This window comes from Lynx canadensis, chromosome B3 (genome assembly GCF_007474595.2).
Source record: "Lynx canadensis isolate LIC74 chromosome B3, mLynCan4.pri.v2, whole genome shotgun sequence".
In the NCBI taxonomy this organism is placed as follows: domain Eukaryota; kingdom Metazoa; phylum Chordata; class Mammalia; order Carnivora; family Felidae; genus Lynx; species Lynx canadensis.
Window position 1 is genome coordinate 117,619,333 of NC_044308.2, and position 23,330 is coordinate 117,642,662.

The 23,330-nt window shown below is 46.3% G+C and overlaps 1 protein-coding gene across 6 annotated transcripts in view; it reads left to right on the forward strand.

The window, feature by feature from the left end:
• RGS6 (regulator of G protein signaling 6) overlaps positions 1–23,330 on the forward strand; it is a 606,443-nt gene that overhangs the window by 516,332 nt on the left and 66,781 nt on the right. For all 6 annotated transcript variants that reach the window (XM_032593398.1, XM_030319478.1, XM_030319471.1 and 3 more), the window contains one exon: positions 14,971–15,081. In XM_032593398.1, the coding sequence (XP_032449289.1) occupies positions 14,971–15,081 (111 nt within the window). The remainder of the gene's footprint in view (positions 1–14,970; positions 15,082–23,330) is intronic.

The window sequence follows — 23,330 nt, forward strand, 5'->3', positions numbered from 1 at the left end:
ATGTCCTTAAAAGCCACGCAACGCACTTTTGCCTTCAGACCCTTGATTAATTCAAATGGAATTGCTCCCTTTTCGGCCGTAACACGCCCAGATTCCCTTTATAGGGGGAAAGAAATTACGTATGCCCTTTGAGGTGCTGGCCACGCAAACAGGAGGGGGCCCGGCTGTCAGGAGGCGTTCTGCCTCTACACACCATCAACCACAGAACTGCATCAAATCAACTGTAAAGAAAATATTTGGCACCTCCAGCCTGGCTTCCTCAGGAGCATTTGTGCTACAATCTGCACCGGTAGCTGGTTCCACTCCCACTCTGTTAACTCACGGGAGACTCCATTTTGTCAACTAAATGGGCTGTTTTTCGAAATCTCAGTGCCGAGGAGAGACCACCTGGGGAATCTGTCCTGGAATAAATCTGATCAGACAGTCCCAAACCGCACGTTTGTTCATCCATATGCTGCCGTTTAAGCGATGGCCAGCGTCTGAGGGATCAACGGCTTAAGCTGTGGGTCTTAGCATTTATTGGATATCAGAGTAAAGTAGGTCCTTTAAGCCCAGCTCACACAGGGGTCTGGCCGTGCGTCCAACCTGCTGGCCTTTCTCTGCTGGCCCCTGGGGTGGGCCTGCATCTTCTTTCCAGATAAATAGCAACAAATCGAGGCTAAGAAAATCCCACTCCCAAAACCAAAATCTGAATGAACACCCTGGATTTGGGCCCACATCTCCGATGGCCCCTCCTATCTATTCCGGGACTTCTTGGTAGTGTGGCTATTGACATTTGGGGCAGTCCTGTGCATTTTAGACTACTTAGCAGCATCCCTGACTTCTACCTACCAGATGCCAAAACCCACCTCACCATGGTGACAACAAAAATGTCTTCGGACATCACCAGATGTTCCCAGGGCAGGACCAGGGGAGGCAAAATCGCCCCTGTAAACATCACTGAGATTCCCATTTCCCCTAATGCACGTGCTTCGGAAGGTGGCCAGTGGCTGGAACTCAGTTTACACTTAGACACCTATTGCTGTGGAGCCATATCTGCGGCTAACTCTGTGGGGCCACGGAGCCACCTCCCCCCTCCCCCCACCCCCCATCCCCCACTGTTGTGGCGTGGGGCTTCCCATGTACCAGGCTCTAAAATTGCTTTTCAGGTCTCACTGTGGTTGCCTTTGTCCCAGAGAATGCCCGTGATGACCTTGACTCCATTGGTGCCATAGCCTGTCAGGGACTCCGAGCTTCTCTCTCTGTGAACGAGGGACAGGAATGGCTGTCCTTGTGTGCCGGGAGGATCAGTGCTAGTAATGCCTGGCCTTCGAAGGGCACGTGAGAGTTTGTGGTCCAGGGAGAGCATGTGAGGGTGGGGGAAGGGGAGCATCTCTCCTTGGGTCAAGTTGCTCAGGTCAGTGGTCTTGAGCAGGACATTCCAGGTGGGGAGGAGTTAAGGATGGGGTTTCCCAAACCCTAGATCTGGGGAATCAACCGAATTCAGTGGGTCCAGGTAAATCCACGGAGCCTGTATTTTGAATAATCTGCAAGTGGGCTGATCAGGTCTCCAAGGATTTGGGGAAGCCCTTACCCAGCACTCAGAATGATCTGAGAGCTCCCAGGACAAGGGGCACCCAGCTGTGTCTGATCTCTGGGGATATGGGGAAAGAGCCAGAAGCGGTCAGCCTGAGGGAAGCCCACTGACTCCTGGCAGGTGTGCTGGGGCCTGAGACCAGGGCGGGAGACAGTCCAGGTGGCCCGGGGAACCTGGCAGGAACTCTTGTTTGTTTGTTTGCAGCCCGTCAGGAAGCACCCCACCTAGCAGCATCTCATTATGCCAGAGAGGCTGCTCCCCTGGCCCCAGAGAGATGATTCCCACCAGCCCCTCCCCACTCCCAGCTTGAAGCTTCAGGAGTCTCCGCCCAGCAGAGACTGGATTTGATTCCCAGCAGCAATAACTGGCAACTTCTCAATGTGACACAAGGGTTTTTCATTAGAACTGCAAGGAAACTCCCAGATAGAGTGGAGGAGGGAGAGGAGACGGGTGTTAGCAGGAGATAAAGCAGCCTGGAGCCTTGGCCTGTCAGAGGCTCTGCGGGGGTGGGGACAGGGAGGTGGTGCTGGCAGCTGGCCTTGGGCGCGACTGCTCTGCTTACCGAAGGTGAAAGCTGAGCTGTGTCAGGTGGGCGCACACGTCCCCGGTCCCTCGGGGGTCTGGTTCCCCGGGCCCTGCGGCAGATGATGGGTGTAATTAGTCAGAAGCCGTCAGGCAGAGGACCCGTCCCCCTGAGAACAGGCCCACGCCATTTTTCACCCAGGTCCCTGAGAGCTGATGGTGAGGAGAGGCCTAAGGGCTGGGGATGGTGAAGGCCCAGTTCTAAAAAAATCAAGAGGGGCGCCTGGATGGCTCAGTCGGTTAAGCATCCGACTCTTGATTTGGGCTCAGGTCGTGATCTCAGGACCGTGAGATCAAGCCCCAAGTCGGGCTCCTCAATGAGCATGGAGCCTGCCTGGGACTCTCTCTCTCCCACTCTCTCTGCCCAATACCCCCACCTCATGTACAAGCATGCACTGTCTCTCTCTATACGTATAAATAAATAAACTTAGAAAATAATAATAATAAGGGGCCCCTGGGTGGCTCAATAGGTTAAGCATCCGACTTCGGCTCAGATCATGATCTCACAGTTCGTGGGTTCAAGACCCATGTCGGGCTCTGTGCTGATGGCTCAGACCCTGGAGCCTGCTTCGGATTCTGTGTGTGTCTCTCTCTCTGCCCCTCCCCTGCTTGCACTCTCTCTCTCTCTCTCTCTCTCTCTCAAAAATAAATAAAACATTAAAAGAAAGGACACTATATTTCAGTGAACTTTCCTGGATGACTTCTATACTGTGGTTTAAAACCACCAGTGATCAAGGTCTTATGACGTGCCACAAAGTGCTCCCCTTTTTCTAAACAGCCCCGGTCCATTACATCCTTTGAGTCTCTGTTTCTGCTTTTTCGCTGTTGGTTTGTTTTCTTGTGTCCGGTCAACAATCTGTAGCAGACCAGGTGTTTCAGTCAGATATCGCTGAGGAACAAACCTACCTCAAAACCTAGTGGCTTCAGACAACAGGCATTTACTACTGCTCACGTGTTCATGCACCAGCTGGCCCTGTTGGGCTCGTGCTTGTGTCTGTGTGCGGCTGTGGACTGGGTAGGCAGCTCTGTGACCTTGCTGGGCTCTCAGATGTTCGGCTTCAGCTGGTTTAGGATGACCTCAGCTGGGACAACCGGGCTCTCCTTCACGGGTTCTCTCATCCTCCAGCTACTTTGACCTTGTTCACATGGGAATAGCAGGGTTCCACGAGAGAGAGCGGAAGCAAGCGAAGCCTCTTGAGGCTTGGAACTGGCACTCTGTCACTTCTGCTGTATTTTCCTGGCTACCACATGTCACAAGCCCAGCCCAAATTCAAGGGCTGGAGAAATAAGACTCTTCTTAAATTGATCTACCATACCAGGAAACCAAATGACCAAGCTCCTTAGCCTTGATTCTAAAGCAGGAGTAAAGAGCCTTTTCTGAGAGATGGGCTCTCCCGAATTCAGGTGATGAGCCTTGAGGAACAGGGTTTGTGTCATTGTAGACTCTGCTCAGAGCCCCTTTTGGTCACATATCTCACCTATGATCCCTCAGTGGTTGAAGGTGCCAAGTAAATGAGGTCTTACTGTCCTTTGCCAGAATCCTCAAGGGAGCCCCTATTTTATTCACCCAAGCCTTACGGCCGGCACTTGACAAACCGATTTGGGAATGCAAAACTCCATACATTTTAATTCCAAGTTGTCTGTGTTTCTTAGGGTTTCCCCCAGAGACGTCCCCTCACTCACAGTGGCACTGAGCTTGGCCAGGCACTGCAGGAACCACACCACCCTGCCCCACACGGAGAGATCGACTTGTCTCGTCTTGTATCTGCTTGTGTGCTTGGCTGTCCTTGCCCTATCCCTGGGAGCCATTTGTGCAGCACAGCTGACTGCTGGATTGATTTTCTACCATCATCTTGCTTGCCCATCTCGGGATCGTGGCTGCTCTCTGAAATTGGATGCTGGTTCCTTCTCTGCCTCCCGACCCTCCATGATCATGAAATGTAATTAATGAAATGAGATAAGACAGCAAGGGGCTGGATACCCTGAAGGGTTTTAAAAACCTGCTAGGGTGATAGAAGTCCATGAACTTAATGTCTAATGACAGTTTCAGGGAAGGAAAAAAGGGACCAAAGAGGTCATTACAACTTTGCTTTTGTGTGATTCCAGACACCCTGTGAATCCTTGCTTTTCCTTTCTCCCAGCCCACCTTAGGTGACAGGGAAAAAAAAAAAAAAAACAGAGGCAACATGATCACCAGGGCGAGATCTGGAAAATAGGAATGATGGTCACTGTCCCATAATGCTTTCCACTCTGTGCCTTATTGTCCCAGAGCTGCTGGCCATCCCTCACTGCCTATCTCCCTGGACTCGGTGGGTCCATCTTCTCTCCTACCTGCTCTGTGAACCACACTCCATATCTGTGCATCATTCTGGGGATCCCTTCCAGGCACCCCTCAACCCATTACAGATGGCATCTCTTCTTCCTCCAACTCACCTGTCTTATTTTTTTTGTTATATTCTATACAATATAGGGCAAAATTATGTCTTTATTTTTTTGTTAAGGGAGAAAAGATGAATTCTAAAACTTTTCTCTCAGATTTTTTTTTAAGTGGTTGGACTAAAAGTTTTCTAAATTTGCTTTTGTTATTTCTCTCCTCTCTAGGTTTATCAAAAGGAGAACCTCATTAGCAATCTATATTAATAACAGCTATATATATATATATATATATATATATATATATACAGTTGACCCCTTGAACAACAGGAGTTTGACCTCCTTATACAAGAATTTTTTTTCAATAAATGTAGTACAGTACTGTCAATGTATTTTCTCTTCCTTATGATTTTCTTAGTAACGTTTTCTTTTCTGGGGCACCTGGGTGGCTCAGGCAGTTGAGTGTCCAACCCTTGATTTCAGCTCAGGTCATGATCTCACAGTTCGTGGGATCGAGCCCCACATCAGGCTCTGCACTGATGGTGCAAAGCCTACTTGAGATTCTCTCTCTTCCTCTCTCTCTCTCTCTCTGCTCCTCCCCTTTCTCTCTCTCTCTCTCTCTCTCTTAAAATAAATATTTTTTTTAAATAACATTTTCTTTTCTCTAGCTTACTTTATTTAAGAATACAGGGGGACGCCTGGGTGGCACAGTCGGTTAAGCGTCCGACTTCAGCCAGGTCACGATCTCGCAGTCCGTGAGTTCGAGCCCCGCGTCAGGCTCTGGGCTGATGGCTCAGAGCCTGGAGACTGTTTCCGATTCTGTGTCTCCCTCTCTGCCCCTCCCCCGTTCATGCTCTGTCTCTCTCTGTCCCAAAAATAAATAAAAAACCTTGAAAAAAAAAAAAAAGAATACAGTACATAATACATATAACATACAAAATATGCATTGTTTATGTTATCAGTGAGGCTTTGGTCAACAGTAGGCTATTAGTAGTTCAGTTTTGGAGGAGTCCAGAATTGCATGGATTTTTGACTTGCACGGGTGTTTAATGCCCCTAACCCCCATGTTGTTTAAGAGTCAACTGTAATACATAGAACATGTATATGTCATAGATATAAGCCCCCTATGCACGCGTGCACACACACACACACACACACACACGTATGTATGTATATGTAATAACCGTGATTGGTTAAAGTAGTTAGAAGCCGTAACTTTGCGATTAGATCAGTGTGCGCATCATCCTGTGATCCAGGAAGCTGTTCACTATTTCACAGCACTAGTAGGCGCTGAATAATGTTGACTGAACGACTGACCATGGGCTCTACCCTTAGTGGCTAGTGGGTGAATTTCTGCTGCTTTCTGCAAGAAAATGGAAAGGCGTATGGGGATAACTCAGCCAGCCCCATATTTCACCCAAGAACCAGTTCAAAGCACCTGATGACGGTGGATAGCACGTTTGCTAATGGCTGGTGTGTCAGCATCTTCTAACGAGGTGAGAATTTGGCATTTGAAAATAACAACACCATATACTGGAGGCAGAGATAAGGGGACAAGGATATTAAAACGGCTCAATGAGAAGTAATTGTCCTAATGGACTTCCTCTGGATTTCCTGTATTTATTTTATTTTTTCCATTTCCTCCCGTATGAGTCAGCTCAGGTAGCCATAACAAAATACCACAGACTGAGTATATGGGTTTATAGAGGTCTGAAGTCCATGGTCAAGGTGCCAGCAAGGCTGGTTCCTGGTGGAGCCTCTCTTCCTGGCTTGCAGACAGCCCCCTCCTTGCTGTGTCCTCGCATGGCCTTTCCTCTGTGCGCACACACGCAGAGGAGAGAGAACTCTGGTGTCTCTTCCTCTCTTTAGGAAGAAAGTTCTACCAAATCAGGGCCCCACCCCATGACCTTAATCTTAATTATCTCCTTAAAGACAGTCACATTGCAGGGTTAAAGCTTTAACATGTGAAATCGGGGGGTGGGGGACACAATGTAGTCTGTTCGATGCCACCAATTCTGCTTTGGTGCCACCCACACCCAGCAATCTGTGGACATCGTTGCCTGTGTGCTATTACGTGCCAGCTGTCTGCAAAGCTCTTTCCATGCCTCTCTGTTCTCTCTCTGTGCTTTTCCTGTCCTATCTCAAATCTTCCTGTAGTCACTGATAATGACTTCGGACCCAAATAGTACTTCGTATCAACCACTGCGACCTCCCTCGTTGTCTGCTCACCCGTTTCATGGTCTTCATGTGTCTCCACGATACTCTGGTATCTTATCTGTGCGCTGCAAGGAAGTGCACGTTCGGGGGAGAGGAAGCTTCTCTGGCTAACGCTACAAAGGGCTGCCTCCGTGAACTCCCCTTCACATTCCCATCGCCTTCATCCTATTTTTGGTTGTATTGCTCTGTTGTCAGGCAATAGAACCCCAGCTTGAACCCAGTTCAGCTAAAAGGAGCAGGTGCTGACCCACGGAATACAAGGAGGAGCTGCAGAGTTGAGCTCTGGGAAGGCCAGCAATGCCACTAGGCTCTAGAGTAGCTGCAACCAGGGCCTTGAACACTCCCGAGACCCCTTCTTCGTCTCTTGTCCTGTTCCACTTTCCACATTGGCCTCCTCCTCTTTCATCACAGACAGTGTTCAGAAACAGCACTGCCTCCAGCCCCTGAACTTTGTAACTGCGGTTTCTACTGCGGAAGCTGGAGAAGGATTAACCCAGCGTCGGTCAGCAAGGTGTCCATTCCTGGACAGATCAACCGTAGCCAGGAGCAGGGTTTGTTAGTACACGGAACCCCCTAACGCAGCGCTGGGCGCACGTTGAGGTGCAATTTCCAGGAGGTGAGGAGAACTGAGCAAGACCCCAGAGATGTCTTCTGTGCTAGTTTGCCCATTCTGGAGGGCTTCTCACCGCCCAGGATTCCCAGCTCCTTTACTCACGCCCCAAGAGGCACAGCACAAGGGCCAACACAACCAAGTCCACTCACTGCATTCCTGGAAGCCACTTCTGCCTCCATTTGTACCTCTTTTCACACCTGAGAAATGACGTTGCATGACCTACGTGCAGATCCTGAGGCCTTTTATTCTCTCTGCGTGAAGCTCAGTTTTTATCCTGTGTAGCCAACCCTTTGTTTCTTTCTGCTGTATCTCACTTTGGGAGAATTAGCTCCTAAGCATAAGGCACGTCCGACCCGGATGAGAGGCAGCAGGGACCAGACGAGCAGTGCTTGCTCGCACGCTCTCCTTGGGCTGTTTCTGGCCAGTCTCGTGGTGTTGAGAAGCATAGGGAAGAGGCCCTCTTCCATCTCTTCCTGGTGTGGGCTGTTCTCCCACCTCCTCTCCATCCTCTGCCACCCCAATGATGGAGTTAACCCTCTTTGCCACTCTCCCCGGGAAGGATCAACCCCCACAAGAGCTAGGACAGGAGTTAAGGCAACGGACTACTAGGAGCCAAAGCCGCTCACAGGAACCTCCAAGAGAAGGCACTTTGCTCTCTCCTGTCTCCCATGCCGCCATGATGGCAAACGGGACAAGTGAGCAAGCGTAGATTCATGAACGCGGAGTTTATTTGCATAGGTTGTATCAGTGACAGTGCAATAAAACACGTTGGTGCCATTCCTAAAAAGTCCACGCAAGCCTCAGATACACCGTTTACCTACCACCACACCCTCTGTTAGATGACTTCATTTTCAACCTTCTGCACAAGTTCCTCTCAAATTACACCTGTGGAAGACAGAATAATGGTTCCTCAAAGATGGCCACGTCCTAATCCCCAAAACCTGTAACTATGTTAGGTTACATGGCAAAGGGGGATCACGTTTGCAGATGAAATTAAGGTGACTAATCAGTTGACCTAACATAAGGGGATTACCCTGGATTATCCAGGGGGGCCAGTGTAACAGCCCTTGTAGACAACGGAAGCAGAAGGGTCAGTGTCAGCGCGATACAACGTGAGCCAGCCTTGGCCAGGCATTGCTGGATTTGAAGAGGGAAGGGGACCAGGAGTCAAGGAGTGTGGGACGCCTCTACCAGGGGGAAAAGGCAAGGAAATGGATTCTCTCCTCAAGCCTCCAGAAGGAACATGGTCCTGCTGACACCTTAATTTTAGCCCAGCAATGTCCATTTCAGACTTCCGATCCTTAGAAGTATAAGAGAATACATTTGCGCTTTATTTTTATCTTTTTAGTTTATTTATTTTGATAGAGAAAGCATGAGTGGGGGAGAAGCAGAGAGAGGGGGATAGAGAGAGAATCCCAAGCAGGCTCCGCACTGTCAGTACAGGGCCTGACGTGGGGCTCAATCTCACAAACCTTCAGATCATGACCCAAACCCAAATCAGGAGTCAGACACTCAATAGACTGAGCCACCCAGAAACCCCACATTTGTGCTTTTTTTAAGCCACTAAGTATGTAGCAGTTTGTTACAGCAACTGTTAGAAATTCATATACCATCCAATCTCTCCCTTTCTCTTAGAATCTCAAGATCTTCCTTTCTAAAATGCCTTTAAAAATTTCTGAGTCTCTCACTGATCAGAAGGTCCTCATAGAGCCCTGTCTAATTCTGTCTAATTCTGATGATTCAGTCAGTACATCCCACTTCTACCAATGTAATATAACGTTTAAAATGCACATGACCAACTTTTACGGTTCTCTTTACAAAGCTTCCGACCGATTTTATTTATGCAGCTATAATTTAACAAAACAGCCGTTCCTCTTCTAATACAACAAATTCCCCTGCTGGCCAATACTGCCCATCCCTGGGGCTGGGGGACTGATTAGTGATCATGTGGATCTGAGCTCTCTGGCCTCAGTGCAGATTGTCCGGGCATTTCTGTAGGAAGTTCTTACCCCTCTCTTCTCGTGTTCTTCCACTTATATCCAGGGTCCTGTTCAAACCCTGTGCTCTGAGAAGGCACAGTGTGGGGCTAGGCCTTTGAAACAACTTCATTCACACTTTTTAAATAAAATGTTTGATTTTGAAAGAGAGAGAGAGCAGGGGAGGGGCAGAGAGAGAGGGGGGGACAGGGGATCTGAATCAGGCTCCATGCTGACAGCAGAGACCCCAATGCAGGGCCCGAACTCATGAACTATGAGATCCAGACCTGAGCCAAAGTTGGACCCTTAACCGACTGAGCCGCCCTGGTGCCCCCAACTTCATTCACACTTAATGCCTGTTACATAGTCGTGTCTCGTGCTCTTAACTTGAGTGGTTACACATCCCTCCTTGGGCTCTCAACCACTTCTCTTGAACCAACATCACCGTTAAACCTCACCACCTCTCCTCCACACTCTGAAGATATCCCCAGATTTCTCTAAAAGAGACTTGACTGTGGGCCTGTGTTTCATTACCACTCGCTTCCTCCCGGCTGCTCTCTGGCCCTGTGGGGTCCCGCTGCCTCAGGCTGGTCAGCAGACAGCTGTCCTTCTTGCCTTCCTGCAATAACAGGCCACCAACAGGCAGGCTCCCCGAGTGCCTAGGTCCTCAGAATTCTCACCCCAGCCTCTCCTGTGCCTCCCTTGCTTCCCCTGGCCCCAGGCACTTCTGCTGGGCTTCATCTGGGAACCTAGGTGTGACATGCCTTTGCAGGTCATAGGTGTGGCCATGTGGGCAGTCAAATAAAACAAGCTAGAGAGGTGGCTGGTAAAACCTCCACCCTGTCTCACAGAAATCTGAGCAAGAGTAAGGAAGGGAGGGGAGGAAATTTTGTTCTTCCATCCCTATGTGTTACTTGGGGGAAATCCATTTCTGGTTTAAAAATAAAATCCCCCAAAACTTGTAATTAGCTAGTTAGAAGACCCCCCACAACCACCACCTTTGTCTTGGGCTGCTCAGGTAGTTGTCTTTGATTTGAGATCGGGGCCACCAGAGGCTGAGGTCATTGAAAAGGCCAGGGGGCAGACATGCTGGGAGGGCAAAGGGGTCACCGCTGAAGAGAGGCCCATAGACTACACCCACCATCTCAAATTCTGAGAATGCTGTGGATGCCCAACTATGTCATAATCAGGAAAGCCCTCGATGCCTCATCATGACTCAGACACATCTCACATGGGCCGTCGTCCCTCAAACAGGACCGAGGTTACCAGCTGCTGGTGCGAAGGAGTCAGGTGGCCAAGTGTGCCCTTTCCGTCCTCATGCCTAGATTCCTTCATGTTCCCTGCAGTGGGTTGAATAGTGGCCCCCAAAAGGGTATGTGCAAGTCCTCATCCACGGAAGCCGTGAACATGACTTATGTGGGACGAGCCTTTGCAAATGTAAATTAAGGATCTGGAGATGAAATCATCCTGGATTATCCCGGTGGGCCCTAAACCCAAGGACAAGTAAGGAAGAGAAGGGGAGAAGACCCAGACACAGAGGAAAAGTCATGTGAGGACAGAGGCAGAGATTGGAGTTAGGCATCCACAAGCCAAGGAGTGCCTGGAACCACTGAAAGAGGCAAGGAAGGATTACTCCTCTTGAGCCTCCAGAGGGAGCATAGACTTGCTGATACCTTGACTGCAGTCTTCTAAACTCCAGAAGTAAGAAAGACTTCTGTCATTTCAAGCCACCAAGTTTGTGGGCATTTGTTACAGCAGCCCCGGGAAACTAATGTGTACCTTAATGTGCAACCCATCTCTTTCAGAAAGAAAGGAATTAGCCAAGGGGACCAAGGGACAACTCCCTGTGGAGCTGTCACAGCACCGACTTGTAGTGTGACCTTTCCTGCCACAGTGCCGCCCTAGGGCCTTAGGATGAAGGCTCGCCTGGGCACAAGGCTTACCTTGTACTCCTACAAGGACAACGTGCCTCCACTGCACATGCTGGTTGCAATCACATAGCCTACATTTGCAGAAGATTTGGAAGATTCTTTTGAAATGCTTTTCCATTTTTTATCCAATGGTCCTGAGTGCTCCACAAGGCCATTGCGTACCATGGTGAACTTAACAAAGATCCCTTAAACGGCTCACTTGTAACTGGCTAGTTAGAAGACCTTTCTGTATTCCTGAAATATTCCAAAATTTACTAAAAAAAAAAAGAAGGTGGCTGGGGACAGAGTGAAGAACATTATAACCTACGTGTTCAGAGTGTGAGTATTATAACAAAGTGAACCCGCTTGCCCTACAAAAGTCTGGTCTTGGCTCTTGAAGTCATTGGAGACCATGGAAGGAAAAAATGAAGCATGGGACTAACCCAGAGAAATGGGTAAAGCCTGTCTCTGGGTCTTTGGATCCCTAGATCCCTGCCCCACTAGGAGACCGTCTCTCCCACTTACTACCACCACAGGAGATGGGCAGCTTATTCTCTAAAGAAATTGAATCACATCAGCTCAGAATTCAGGCACATCACATCGTAAAGGGCCCACTGAAAACAAGTGAATTAATGGAAGATCTACATACTGAACAGTGGAACCCTCCAACCGTCCTCTGCCTGGTTCTTCACCCTCCAGGAGCCAGAGGTATACACCCACAGGCAAAAGATTAGAAAACTACAACCTGTGGGCCACATCTACTCCACGCTACTGTTTTCACAAATAAAGTTTTATTGGAATACGGTCACATGCATTCGTTCCTGAATTATCGATGACTGCTTTTTACTGCAACAGAAGAGCTGAGGAGTTGTAATGGACCCATCTGGCCTGTAAAACCTAAAATATTTGCTTTGTCTTACAGAAAATGTTTACTCACCGTTGCTCTAGAGAAAAATCAATGTCCCCAAAGAAAAGGCCCCAAATCCCTCATTGGGAGCTCTAGCGAAAAGACTGGTGAGCTTCCCATGATCTGTCAACGAAGCCCTATCCACACACACACTGAGCCTCCAAGCAGGTTTTAGTATCTCGCTCTTAAACACAAGTGGATGCCCAGAGATTTTCCAGACACTCAAGGGAAACCCCAATGTGAGGGAGGATGAGGCAAACAAAGAGCAAAACAGACTTGGAGGAACCAAAGAGAGAAATAGAAAATAAAAATACATAATTAATATCCTCAGAAATATTAATGTCAGATATCAGAATATTTTATGCATAAATCAAAAACTAGATCCTGTGATAAATAAAAGTGAGCTCTGGAAGCTTAAGAAAGTGACAGCCCAGGGGCGCCTGGGTGGCTCAGTCAGTTAAGCGTCCAACTTCAGCTCAGGTCATGATCTCGTGGTTTGTGAGTTTGAGCCCCACGTCGGGCTCTATGCTGACAGCTCAGAGCCTGGAGCCTGCTTTGGATTGTGTGTTTCCCTCTCTCTCTATCCCTCCCTGACTAGTGCTCTGTCTCTCTCTGTCTCTCAAAAATAATAAATATAAAAAGAAAAAAGAAAGTGATAGCCCAAATTTTTAAAAAGTAAATAAATAACAAGATGGGAAGAACCATCAAACTAAAAAGACAAAAAGATGAAAAACGGCAGGGCAAATTTAGGAAAATTAGATTATCAATCCAGAAGGTCCAATATTCAACTAGAGAGAATTATAGAAAGAGGAAACAGAAGAAATGAGGGTATGAAATTAACAAAGAAATAAGACTTCTGGGAAATATTTTTTTTTTATCCATTGCACGTGGTACCAAGCACAGTAAATAAAAAACACCAGCAAAAGCCAGGGTGAAATTTCAGGGCACTGTAGCAATAAAGAGAAGATGCTGTTTCCAGAGAGGAAAGAAACTAAGCAAAAGAACAAGAATCAAACTGGATCCACACTTCTCAGCAGTAACACTGGATGCCAAAAATACAGTAGAGCAACGCCTTCAGAATTCTGAAGGAAAATGATTTTTAACCCGGGGTTCTAGGTCCAGCACTATCTGCCAAGTACAAAGATAAAATAAAAATATTTTTAGACCTGCCAGGACTTGAAATAGTTAGCTTCTCTGCATCCTTTCTTAGGAAACCACTAAAGGAGTATCTCAGCACAACCAGAGAGTAAAACCAGTAGACGGACGTAAAGTCCAGGAAGCAATGCGCAGACAGAAGTCAGGGACGTCCCAGGAGGGTGATTTTACATCGAGTGTGTAGAGCAAACAGTCCAGACTGGAGAAAGAGGACTCCAGACTTTGGAGAGAGGACCTCCGGGAGACGGGGAGACAGAACTGAACAAGAATTGGCTAAGGTGTTTAAGATGTGGGAAAATTGGGGGCACCTGGGTGGCTCAGTCGGTTGAATGTCTGACTTCGGCTCCGGTCACGATCTCATGGTTTGTGAGTCTGAGCCCCACGTCGGGATCTCTGCTGTCAGCATAGAACCTGCTTCAGATCTTCTGTCCCCCCTCTCTCTCTGCTCCTCCCCCACTCATTCTCACTCTCTCTCTCTTTCAAAATAAATAAACAAAATATACGTGGAAAATTTGTTGCTAGGTGTTTTACAGATTTGTTAGAACATTTGGAAAGGGTGGTATGCTACTTAGCAGGAAACAATTTATATCTAGTTTAATAATGTGGACACTGACGATTGATTTCATAAAAATTATTATACGTCTCCTAGGAGGATCGTGGGAGGAAGTGGTGGGGGGAGTCGGGGACTGGCGAAGAGAGTTAAATCCTCATCTAAAATTGATAATCAAGGGGCAGCTGGGTGGCTCAGTCGGTGACGCACCCGATTCTCGGCTTCAGCTCAGGTCATGATCTCACAGTTTGGAGAGTTCGAGCCCCGTGTCGGGCTCTGTGCTGACGGTGCAGAGCCTACTTAGGATTCTCTCTCTTCTCCCTCTCTCTCTCTCTGCCCCTCCCTTGCTCATGCTGTCTCTGTATCTCTCTAAAAAAATAAATAAACTTAAAAAAAGTTTTAAATAAAAAAATTGACAATCAAGAACAACTATAAAAACACAATTTGGAAATACACAGGTAAATGCTAAAGGAAACAGAAGGGTAGAAAGCAGAGGTCTCTGTGAGCAGAGAGTGTGTGTTGTTGTGTGTGTGAAATCATTTTGTACTATTTTATTGTTTTAACCACATGCCTTTTGATGCAATGAAAATTTCATTCGAAAAGATAATGTGGCCGTTTACAGTATAACCGGAAAAACTAAGCTGCTTTGTGGATATAATGCTTATAATGCATTACCTCCTTATGGTCCGTCAGGATTTTAGTCTTTGTTGTACGGAAGTCTCCCAGTTGGGAACCCTTGACTGGCAGCCTGGACGGATTTGAGTGTCCTTGGTGTGACCCAGATGCCCCGAGATCCCTAGTCTCCGTGAGAGGGTGATACACACGCAGGTTTGGACCTGTGTATCAGTCAGGCTAGCGCCACCAGCGAGGGGTGCACCAGGGTCCAGGTAAAGAGTAACGTGGGGAAAAGATATAAAATGTGTACGTACGACAGCAGGAATGCAAAAAACAATAGGTTCCTCATGAGAAGAGAACAAGCATAAACAGAAACAGCTCGATTTGTCATTTTCCCTTTAACTTGGAATCCTATAAAGACAGTTACAACGTTTGTGTAAAAATGCAAGTTTTTATGGAAAACAGTGGCGTACTTTGCTTTGCTTCCCTCCCGCAGCTTAATTGCTTACACAGAACAGTATGTGGAATACGATCCATTGATCACGCCGGCCGAGCCGTCCAATCCCTGGATCAGCGACGATATCACTTTATGGGACATAGAGATGAGGTAAAAAAAAAAAAAAATGTTTCAATGTTCGAGAAAGAAAGAGATGTGGGGGAAAATTCATGAGATGGTGAAATTACATTATTTCCTACCTTAATTTGACGCTTTTTATCACTAGAACAGAAACCCCTCAAGTTACCTCCTGACTACGTTAAGCTCAGACGTGGTTCTACCCCCCTATACCTTTGGTTTGTACGTGGATCCTTAGTGGCTTCCTCTGACCTTTCTCTGACCCTTCAGTGGCTTCCTCTGACCTTTCTCTGACCCTTTAGTGGCTTCCTCTGACCTTTCTCTGACCCTTTGGATGCCATGATAACAGGGACAGTCCTTCACATTTCCTAGTTCTCATTGCTGGAGGGAAAAAAATTCTGTGGGCCAATTTGTTTATATATGTGCAGAAACAACACTGATAACAATAGGTAGCGCATACTTGGCCCTGGCCACCGAGTAAGTGTCCCACGTGGAGTCCCCACGACCAGTAAACATTATTATTCTCATCATTGAACAGATGAGGAAACTGAGGCACAGAGGAGTTAATGAACTTGCTCGAGGTCACACAGCGAGCGGGTAGCAGAGTTAGGGTTAGAACCCAGCTCGAGAGCTGTGGTTTTCATCGCTCTGCTCTTCAGGAGTAACCGGAAGTAACCCTCTGCCCATGAGGGAGGCTGGTGCCTGTACTTTAACAGCCGAGGAGCCGAAGCCCGACTTGGACCAGCGTCACAATCACAGAGGGAAACACGCACACACGTTCAGTGTGGGGGTGCCTGTGCAGCCTCCGCCCCTCGGCTAGCAGACTTTTTATTTCATTTTTCATTTCTTTGCATCTCCCTCATTCGCTTTCACTCTTGCCCTTTTTCCGCCTTCTTTTCTTGAAATGAAAAAAAAAAAAAAAACTTACAAAAAAGTAACAAAAGCCTCTTATTACTTTCATATTTTGCTTATTATAAAAAGCCCCAACTATTCAGATGTGCATAACGAAGAAAATTCTCTCTCCCTCCGATCCAATCTCATTGTCCAGAAAGAGTCTTTGTTTATAGTCTGATGCGGTGGTTCCCAAACTGCGCCATGGCAGGGAATTCACAGGGTTCGCCCGGGATATTCTGGATCTTTGAGGGAAGCGCTGTGGCGTTTGACTTGTGTCAGATGCTGCGTAAAGCACCAACTTAAGGTACTTGGCCATTTCCAACATTTCACATTACATTCCTTTCAGCGCTGTCGTATCTTTGCAAATCTGGGTTGTCAGGGCAGTTGCTACGATAAAAAGCAAGTACTTTGCAAAAACCAAAATGGAACAGAAAATGAGTATGGTGGGGTCCAGTCGGATTCCAGAGTTTGAGATAACGTGCAGTGTCCATCAGGCACACATTGTGGCTATTTAAGAATTGTGGTTATTTAAGAAAACATTATTTCTTCTTTCAATGTATAGGTACTTTACAGCTACTAAGTTTTTAGGACATAAATATATATTAAGTCCTTTGGACCTGACTGTTTAATAAACAAAGCTGTTACGTACTTTTTTTTTTTTTTTTTTTTTTTTTTTTTTGGCCCAGGGGCACCGTGAAAAAGTTACTGACACACTAAAAGTGCCATGGACTCAGGAAGTTTGGAAACCTTTGATTTAGGGTCTAAAACCTTTGATTTAGATTTTTATGTATATATAGTATCATATTCTTTTGCGTAAATGGATTCATTACATGTACATTGTCCCATAATTTTTAAATGAATATATCATGGTGATCTTTCTCTGTAAATGCATATAACTCCACCTTATACTCTTTAATAACTACATAGTGAGTGTGCCCTTGTATGAGTAGAGTGTAATGTATTTAACCAACCCCTAGGTCATAAATATTAAAGTTATTATCTTTTTTTTTTTTTTTTTTTTTTTTTTTTTTTGCTGCTGTAAACAACGATGCAAGGAACATCCTCACACACAAGTCCAATTATTACTTTAGGATAAATTTCCAGGAGTGAAACTGCTAGGACCGGCAGATATATTTTGGTTTTAGTTCACACAGCCGAATTCCTCTTGAGCAAAATTCTAACAAACCTTTCCCATGCCCAGAGCTTAAAAGTGTCCACTTCCCACATCCTCACCATCCCAGGCATTATCAATCTTTGTCACCTTTGCAAGTGTGTTAAGCTAAAATACAAATCTCATTGCTTTTTCATTTCTTTGAGAATCCTGTCTCATGGTCATTTGGTATTCATTTTCCTCTTGTGACTTGACTGTTTTGGGTTCTGTGCTCACTTGTCTCTGTGTTTTGCTTTGGACATTGGGATATCAAATGATTACATTTACTTGGATCATATATATTTTATCTTTTACCTGATATTTTATGTTTTCTGGATCTTGTTCTTTTTGTTTCTTTTCCTCTTCCCTGATTTTTGCTTTATGAATCAAATTTTGTGTTAGCTTTTGTTACTCTAGTTTCTACTCCAGTCATATTTACTTTTAAATTTTTAATTAAAAATGGCATCAATTCATACAAATAACATTAAAGTGTGTAAAGTAAAAATAGAAGGGGTGCCTGGGTGGTTTAGTCGGTTAAGGGTCTGACTTCGGGTCAGGTCATGATCTCAGGGTTCGTGGGTTCGAGCCCTGCTTTGGGCTCTGTTCTGACAGCTCAGAGCCAAGAACCTGCTTTGGATTCTGTGTCTCCTCTCTCTCTGCCCGCCCCTCCCCCCCACTCATGCTCTATCTCTCTCTCAAAAATAAACATAAATTTTTTTTTTAATTAAAAAAAGAATTTCCCTTTGCCTCTTCCAAATCCCATTCTTCTTGATAGGTGTCTTAACCTGATACATTGTAAACAAACATTTTGTGACTGACATTTATTTCTCTGTCAGCGTTAAAAGAAAAGTAGTTTGTAAGTGAGTATCTTCTTTCTAATAGTTCTGACGTGCCCTAGGTCATCCCTTCTAATCTGATCCACTGCCAGAAATTCTAATTCTAATCTCTTCTAGTCTTTTTTTAACTCAAGGTATTTTCTCTCCTTTTATTTATTTATTTATTTTTTAATCACCACTCTTTTTTCTGTTCTATCCTCTCTTTCCAGGAAATCCTTTTGTAGAAATTCTGAGCCTCTGAGATGGGGCAGCCATATCTCTTTATCTTTTCCCTTCTACAACTCCCATCCTGTAGTCTTTCTAGTCTATGTTCAAGGGTAGAATTCCTTGAATTACTCTTCAGAGCCACCAGTTTGGTTTTCAGGGTGTCCGTTCTGTGGTTTTATACTTTAATGAGTTTTTCTTTTCCTCCTGAGTCTTGGGAGAGCTAGTTGACGATCATGCTTTCCATTTCCAAGAATTCTGAATATTTCTTGGACTCCTGTTTCTTTTTTTTTTTTTTTTTTTTAATTTTTTTTTTTCAAATTTTTTATTTATTTTTGGGACAGAGAGAGACAGAGCATGAACGGGGGAGGGGCAGAGAGAGAGGGAGACACAGAATCGGAAACAGGCTCCAGGCTCCGAGCGATCAGCCCAGAGCCTGACGCGGGGCTCGAACTCACGGACCGCGAGATCGTGACCTGGCTGAAGTCGGACGCTTAACCGACTGCGCCACCCAGGCGCCCCTGGACTCCTGTTTCTTAATACCTATTCTATTCTTTTGATATTTATCCTCTTAAATCCCCCTGAGGGCGTGATACTGGTTTGGGTTTTGTTTTGTTGGTTGGTTGGTTAGTTGGTTTCATACTTCCCCTCTATTTCTGACACCTAGTCTGTTTCACGGTGGGGGGGGGGGGGTTATTTATCACACAATCCATCACCGTGACTCTAACTGTTCAGAGCAGATCAGTCTGTCTTTTCATATTCCCAGAAATTTGGGGGACTGCTGGTTTTCCTAAGTGAAAACCAGAGTTGGCTATCAACTCTGGCCATATAGTAAAAACACCTGGAGAGTTTGTTTCAAAACAAAACAAAACAAAACAAAACAAACAAACAAAAACCACAATGCCCAATCCCCTCCCGAACCCAATTAATTTCCGGCAGTGGGGCATTGGTTTGTTGTTTGTTTTTAATGTGTCCGAGTGATTCTAAAGTGTAGCCCTGATCCAGACAGACCAGATAGTAGCTGGTGAGGACTTCCTCGGCAGCTGTGGGGTCGGTGGTTCTCAAAGCACAGGGTATAGCAGAAGCACCTGGAATGCTCATTAAGAAGACAGATGCCCCAGGGTGGTTCTGTGTTTATTTTTAGCAAGTGTTCTAGATGATTCTGTGGCCCAGCTGTTTGAGAACTTCCCGTGTGGTTTGCAGAGTCCCCACCTCGCTCCCCCCACCCCCGCCCCACCTGCCCCCTGCAGGCTCTCCTCTGAGCAGTTCACATGACTATAGGGCTTCACCTGAGAGTGTTAGTGAGGAGCTGTAGGTCAGTCAGCACGGACCCCTGTGAGCCCTGGCCATGTGGGCCAAGAGCAGACTGAAAGACCGGGTCCCCTCTCAGAGCGACACGGGTGGTAAAGCTCCAATTTCCCTTAGCGTGACATCCGCACAAGCCAGGTGCTCCGCTCTGTCTCAGATCCTGATGGCGTTTCTGAAATTCTGCAGTTTCCTCTCCATGGTGTTCCCAGTAGGTCCACTCTTCTCCCTTCTGCTGAGGGGTCTTAGGGAACAATCCAGTTAGATTGCAGAAGCCAATGAAAAGTAGGGGGAAAGCAGGAGTGTCTTTAGAAGTCTCCCTGCTTTGCTGAGATGCTTTTTCCCTCTATTATTAGCTCTTCACCCCTCGATTACAGAGGCACTACTCTCTGGTTTTGTTACCCATATTAAGACCTGGCCAGAAAATACTCCCCATGTGCTGAGGAGACCCTCTCCTCCATAGGGACCCTTTGTTCCATATTTCTAAGTGTCTTCCATAAGTCCCCTGGCCAGTGCCCACCAGCTGCCTCTGCGTCCAGTCCTGCTGCTCAGAGCTTGGGGGTTTCCCAGGCGTCTGTTGGGGATGTAGCTAATTTCTTTTCAGATGGCCCTGGAATCGTAAGTGGTTCTCAATCAGGTGACACCAGTTCAGTCCATCTGCTTCATACCTTCCAAATATTCCTCAGTTTTATCACCCGCTGATAGCCAATGTCTGTGCCTCTACATACTGAAGATTTGTTTGTTTTCTTTTTAATTATATTTTACTGAACTCCAGACTCTTGCCTGTCCCTTCTGCCTGGACCACTTCCTCAGAACCTCTCATGGCTGGTTTCACTTCTCAGTCAGCATGGGTGTCCCTTCATCAGAAAGGTCTTCTGTGATCAGTCACCCTGAGTGATCACCCCATCCATCCAGCTCCTCTCCATCACATCCTCCCCCTGGTTCTCTTTCTAGTTAGGACTTAACTAGGACTATGTCTGACACATAGTAGGCATTCAAAACACATAAGTTGGATGGAAGACAGATGAAGGAGTGACTATTTCTCTGATGATTTCATTGGTATTTGGGAATTGGGGAGGTAGGTACATAAACATAATTCACCATAAGGACACTGGGATTTCCCCCTTCTTGCTGTAAAGACAGCAACAAAGTATGTGATCATTCGGGGAAGTGGTGGTCACCTGACCTGTTAGTTTATCCCAACCTGTCAGCACTTTGTCCCCAAGGGAATGCTATCTGCTCCTACAACTAGTACTCTGGTTCTGGTCTTATCGCTTAGGTTTCTACTCTAATCAGAATGCCTAAGACACCTAAGGCATTCTGTGTACATTCAAGCAGAGTCAAGTGATTTAGATACAAGTGAAAATAAAGAGAAGCTGTGAGGCCCTTTCTTCTCCCAGCAGGACATTCCTACCCACTCAGATGCAGGCAGTGGTTAGGAACCTACCTTTGGAGAAGCACAGAGTCTGGAATCAGTGCCAACATCTTGCTTCAGCCTAGAGATGGTTCCTGCTCATGACACAAAGCCTTAAGATAACCAGTAGAATAATCAAAGGTCATTTTTTCTCAGTTTCAGCTTAATTCAATAAATATGAATTGAGAACTTGCTGTGTGCTCAATTCCAAATAAGAAGTTCTGTCAAGACTCAAATGTAGCAAGGTGCCTTAAACATGCCCTCCCGTCTCCCAGACCGAGGATTCCTTCTCCTCTGGCAAAGGACATTGATAAGTCATTTGGGCATAAAATCAGGCTCTGAGGGCAGAGTTGTTGGCAGAGACTCAAACAACAAGGGGCAGGGCCTGTGACTTAAGGCAATGAGAAGAACGTATTTGTTGTATTTTTTGTTCCTGAGAGGGGAGACCTAAGCACAGTGAAAAGCAGGGAAGAGCAGAGTGATGGGAGAGACCAGGCCTCTGTGCAGGGCCAGGAAGAGCCCTAAGACCACAGCGTCCAAGGAATATCAAGTATGTGATGTTTTTTAATGTCTGCTGCTGGCTGGTGCAATATGTACCCCCTTCTCAAGACCCTTGAATCTCAGCAAAGGCTTCTACCCTCCCGAATATCTCATGGGAAGGAGTTTTGGGGTGAAGATGGGTAGAGGCTTATGGAAGAGTGAAGGCAGCAGGTAAGAAAGCAGGACTCTCCTTGGGAGCTCAAGTTAGTCTGAGGCAGGCTTTGATTTCCACTGGGCCTGGGCAAAGGGCTGCAGGCAGGCTCATTACAGTGTCCAGGACAGACAAAATCTGCGTTCTACAGAGTTCAGCATACTCTCTCTGCCAAGTGGAGGTTACAGATGGCCCAGTGGAAGACAGCAACAGGACTTAACAAAATAAGTGGCAAGATGATGTAGGATAGGGCATGAATAATAGAAAATTGTGCTTTAATCCTTTTTCCTTCTCAGGCAAGCTATTAGATCTAGAAATCCAAGGAATTGAAAGCATCTATTCAGAGGGCAATTAAAGACTACCCTTTTAAGGATGAGCAAACTATACCTCAAGTCTATCTGATGGAAATTCTGAGAAATCAAGTTTAAAGAAAAGAGTGGTAGCCAGGGCTCATCATGGAGGAAAAATCAGCCAAAAGTTGCCGGGTTGCAGTTGGAGAGAACTCTGTAGTCTAATTTTTTTTTTTAATGTTTATTTATTTTTGAGAGAGAGAGAAAGAGACAGAGCATAAGAGGGGGAGGGACAGAGAGAGAGGGAGACACAGAATCAGAGGCAGGCTCCAGGCTCTGAGCCATCAGCACAGATCCCGATGCGGGGCTCAAACTCACAAACTGAGAGATCATGACCTGAGCCGAAGTCGGACGCTTAACCAACTGAGCCACCCAGGTGCCCCAAGAACTCTGTAGTCTAAATACCATCAGGAGAGTGTCTCAGGGAGGTCTCTCAGAAATATTTCTGGTTGTGTCATTAACCAGATAGTGGATCTAACAAAAACGTGGCATTGCCAGAATTGTGGTTCATAATTTACTCTCTCCACATGGTTTAGCTTTCTCTCTCTGCTGGGCATGAGTGAAGAGCTACAAGGAAACTGGTTTATCCTGCTTGGCCATAGTATCCACTACCAGCCTGCCTGACCTGCTGAGTAGCAGCAACTGTCCCCAAGCTTCCTGTGCCCAGCAAGTCTGATAGAACTATTAGTCCAGGGTATTAGTCAAGTTTCTTCTCTGTGGTGGCCAGCCTCCAAATATGGCCCCATCCATGCCTTTCTTCATCTTATGCGTGGGTCACTTCTTACATCAAGATGGGATAGGTCCCTACTTTTTCACCTGGGCTGGTGTTGGTGCCTAATTTGACCAATAGAGTGTGGCAGAAGTAACATTCTGAGAACAGGTCATAAAGTAGCTCCGTGTCTTCTATCACAGTCATTCAAAACATTTGCTCCTGAGATACTCCTTCTTAGAACCCATTGGCCATGCTGTGAGAATGCCAGGCCATTGAAGAGGTCATGTCATCAACAGCCCCAGCTGAGCTCCTAGCCAACAACCAGTATCAACTGCCATGTGATGAGTTATCTTGAATGTGCAGCCCAATTGAGCCTTTCAATGACCCCACCCCCAACTTCTAGCTATAACTACTTGAGAGACCCCACGTGAAAATCACCTGGCTGAACCCCAGTCAACCCAGGGGACAGGGAGAAAGAATAATCAATCACTGTTTTAAGCCAGAGTTTTAGGATGATTTGTCACAGAACAATACATACCTGGACCACTCCCCATCAGAGTACTCAGGACCCTCAGGCTACTCTAGGGGCATAAAATAAAATTGCCATCATTCTTTCAATAGCCTTGACCCTAAAATGGCATCCTTGGATATTTGCTCTTTAAGGAACTGTCCTTTGTTTCATAATTTTTCTAAAGACTCAAAAGTCTTTTCAAGATGGCTTATGTA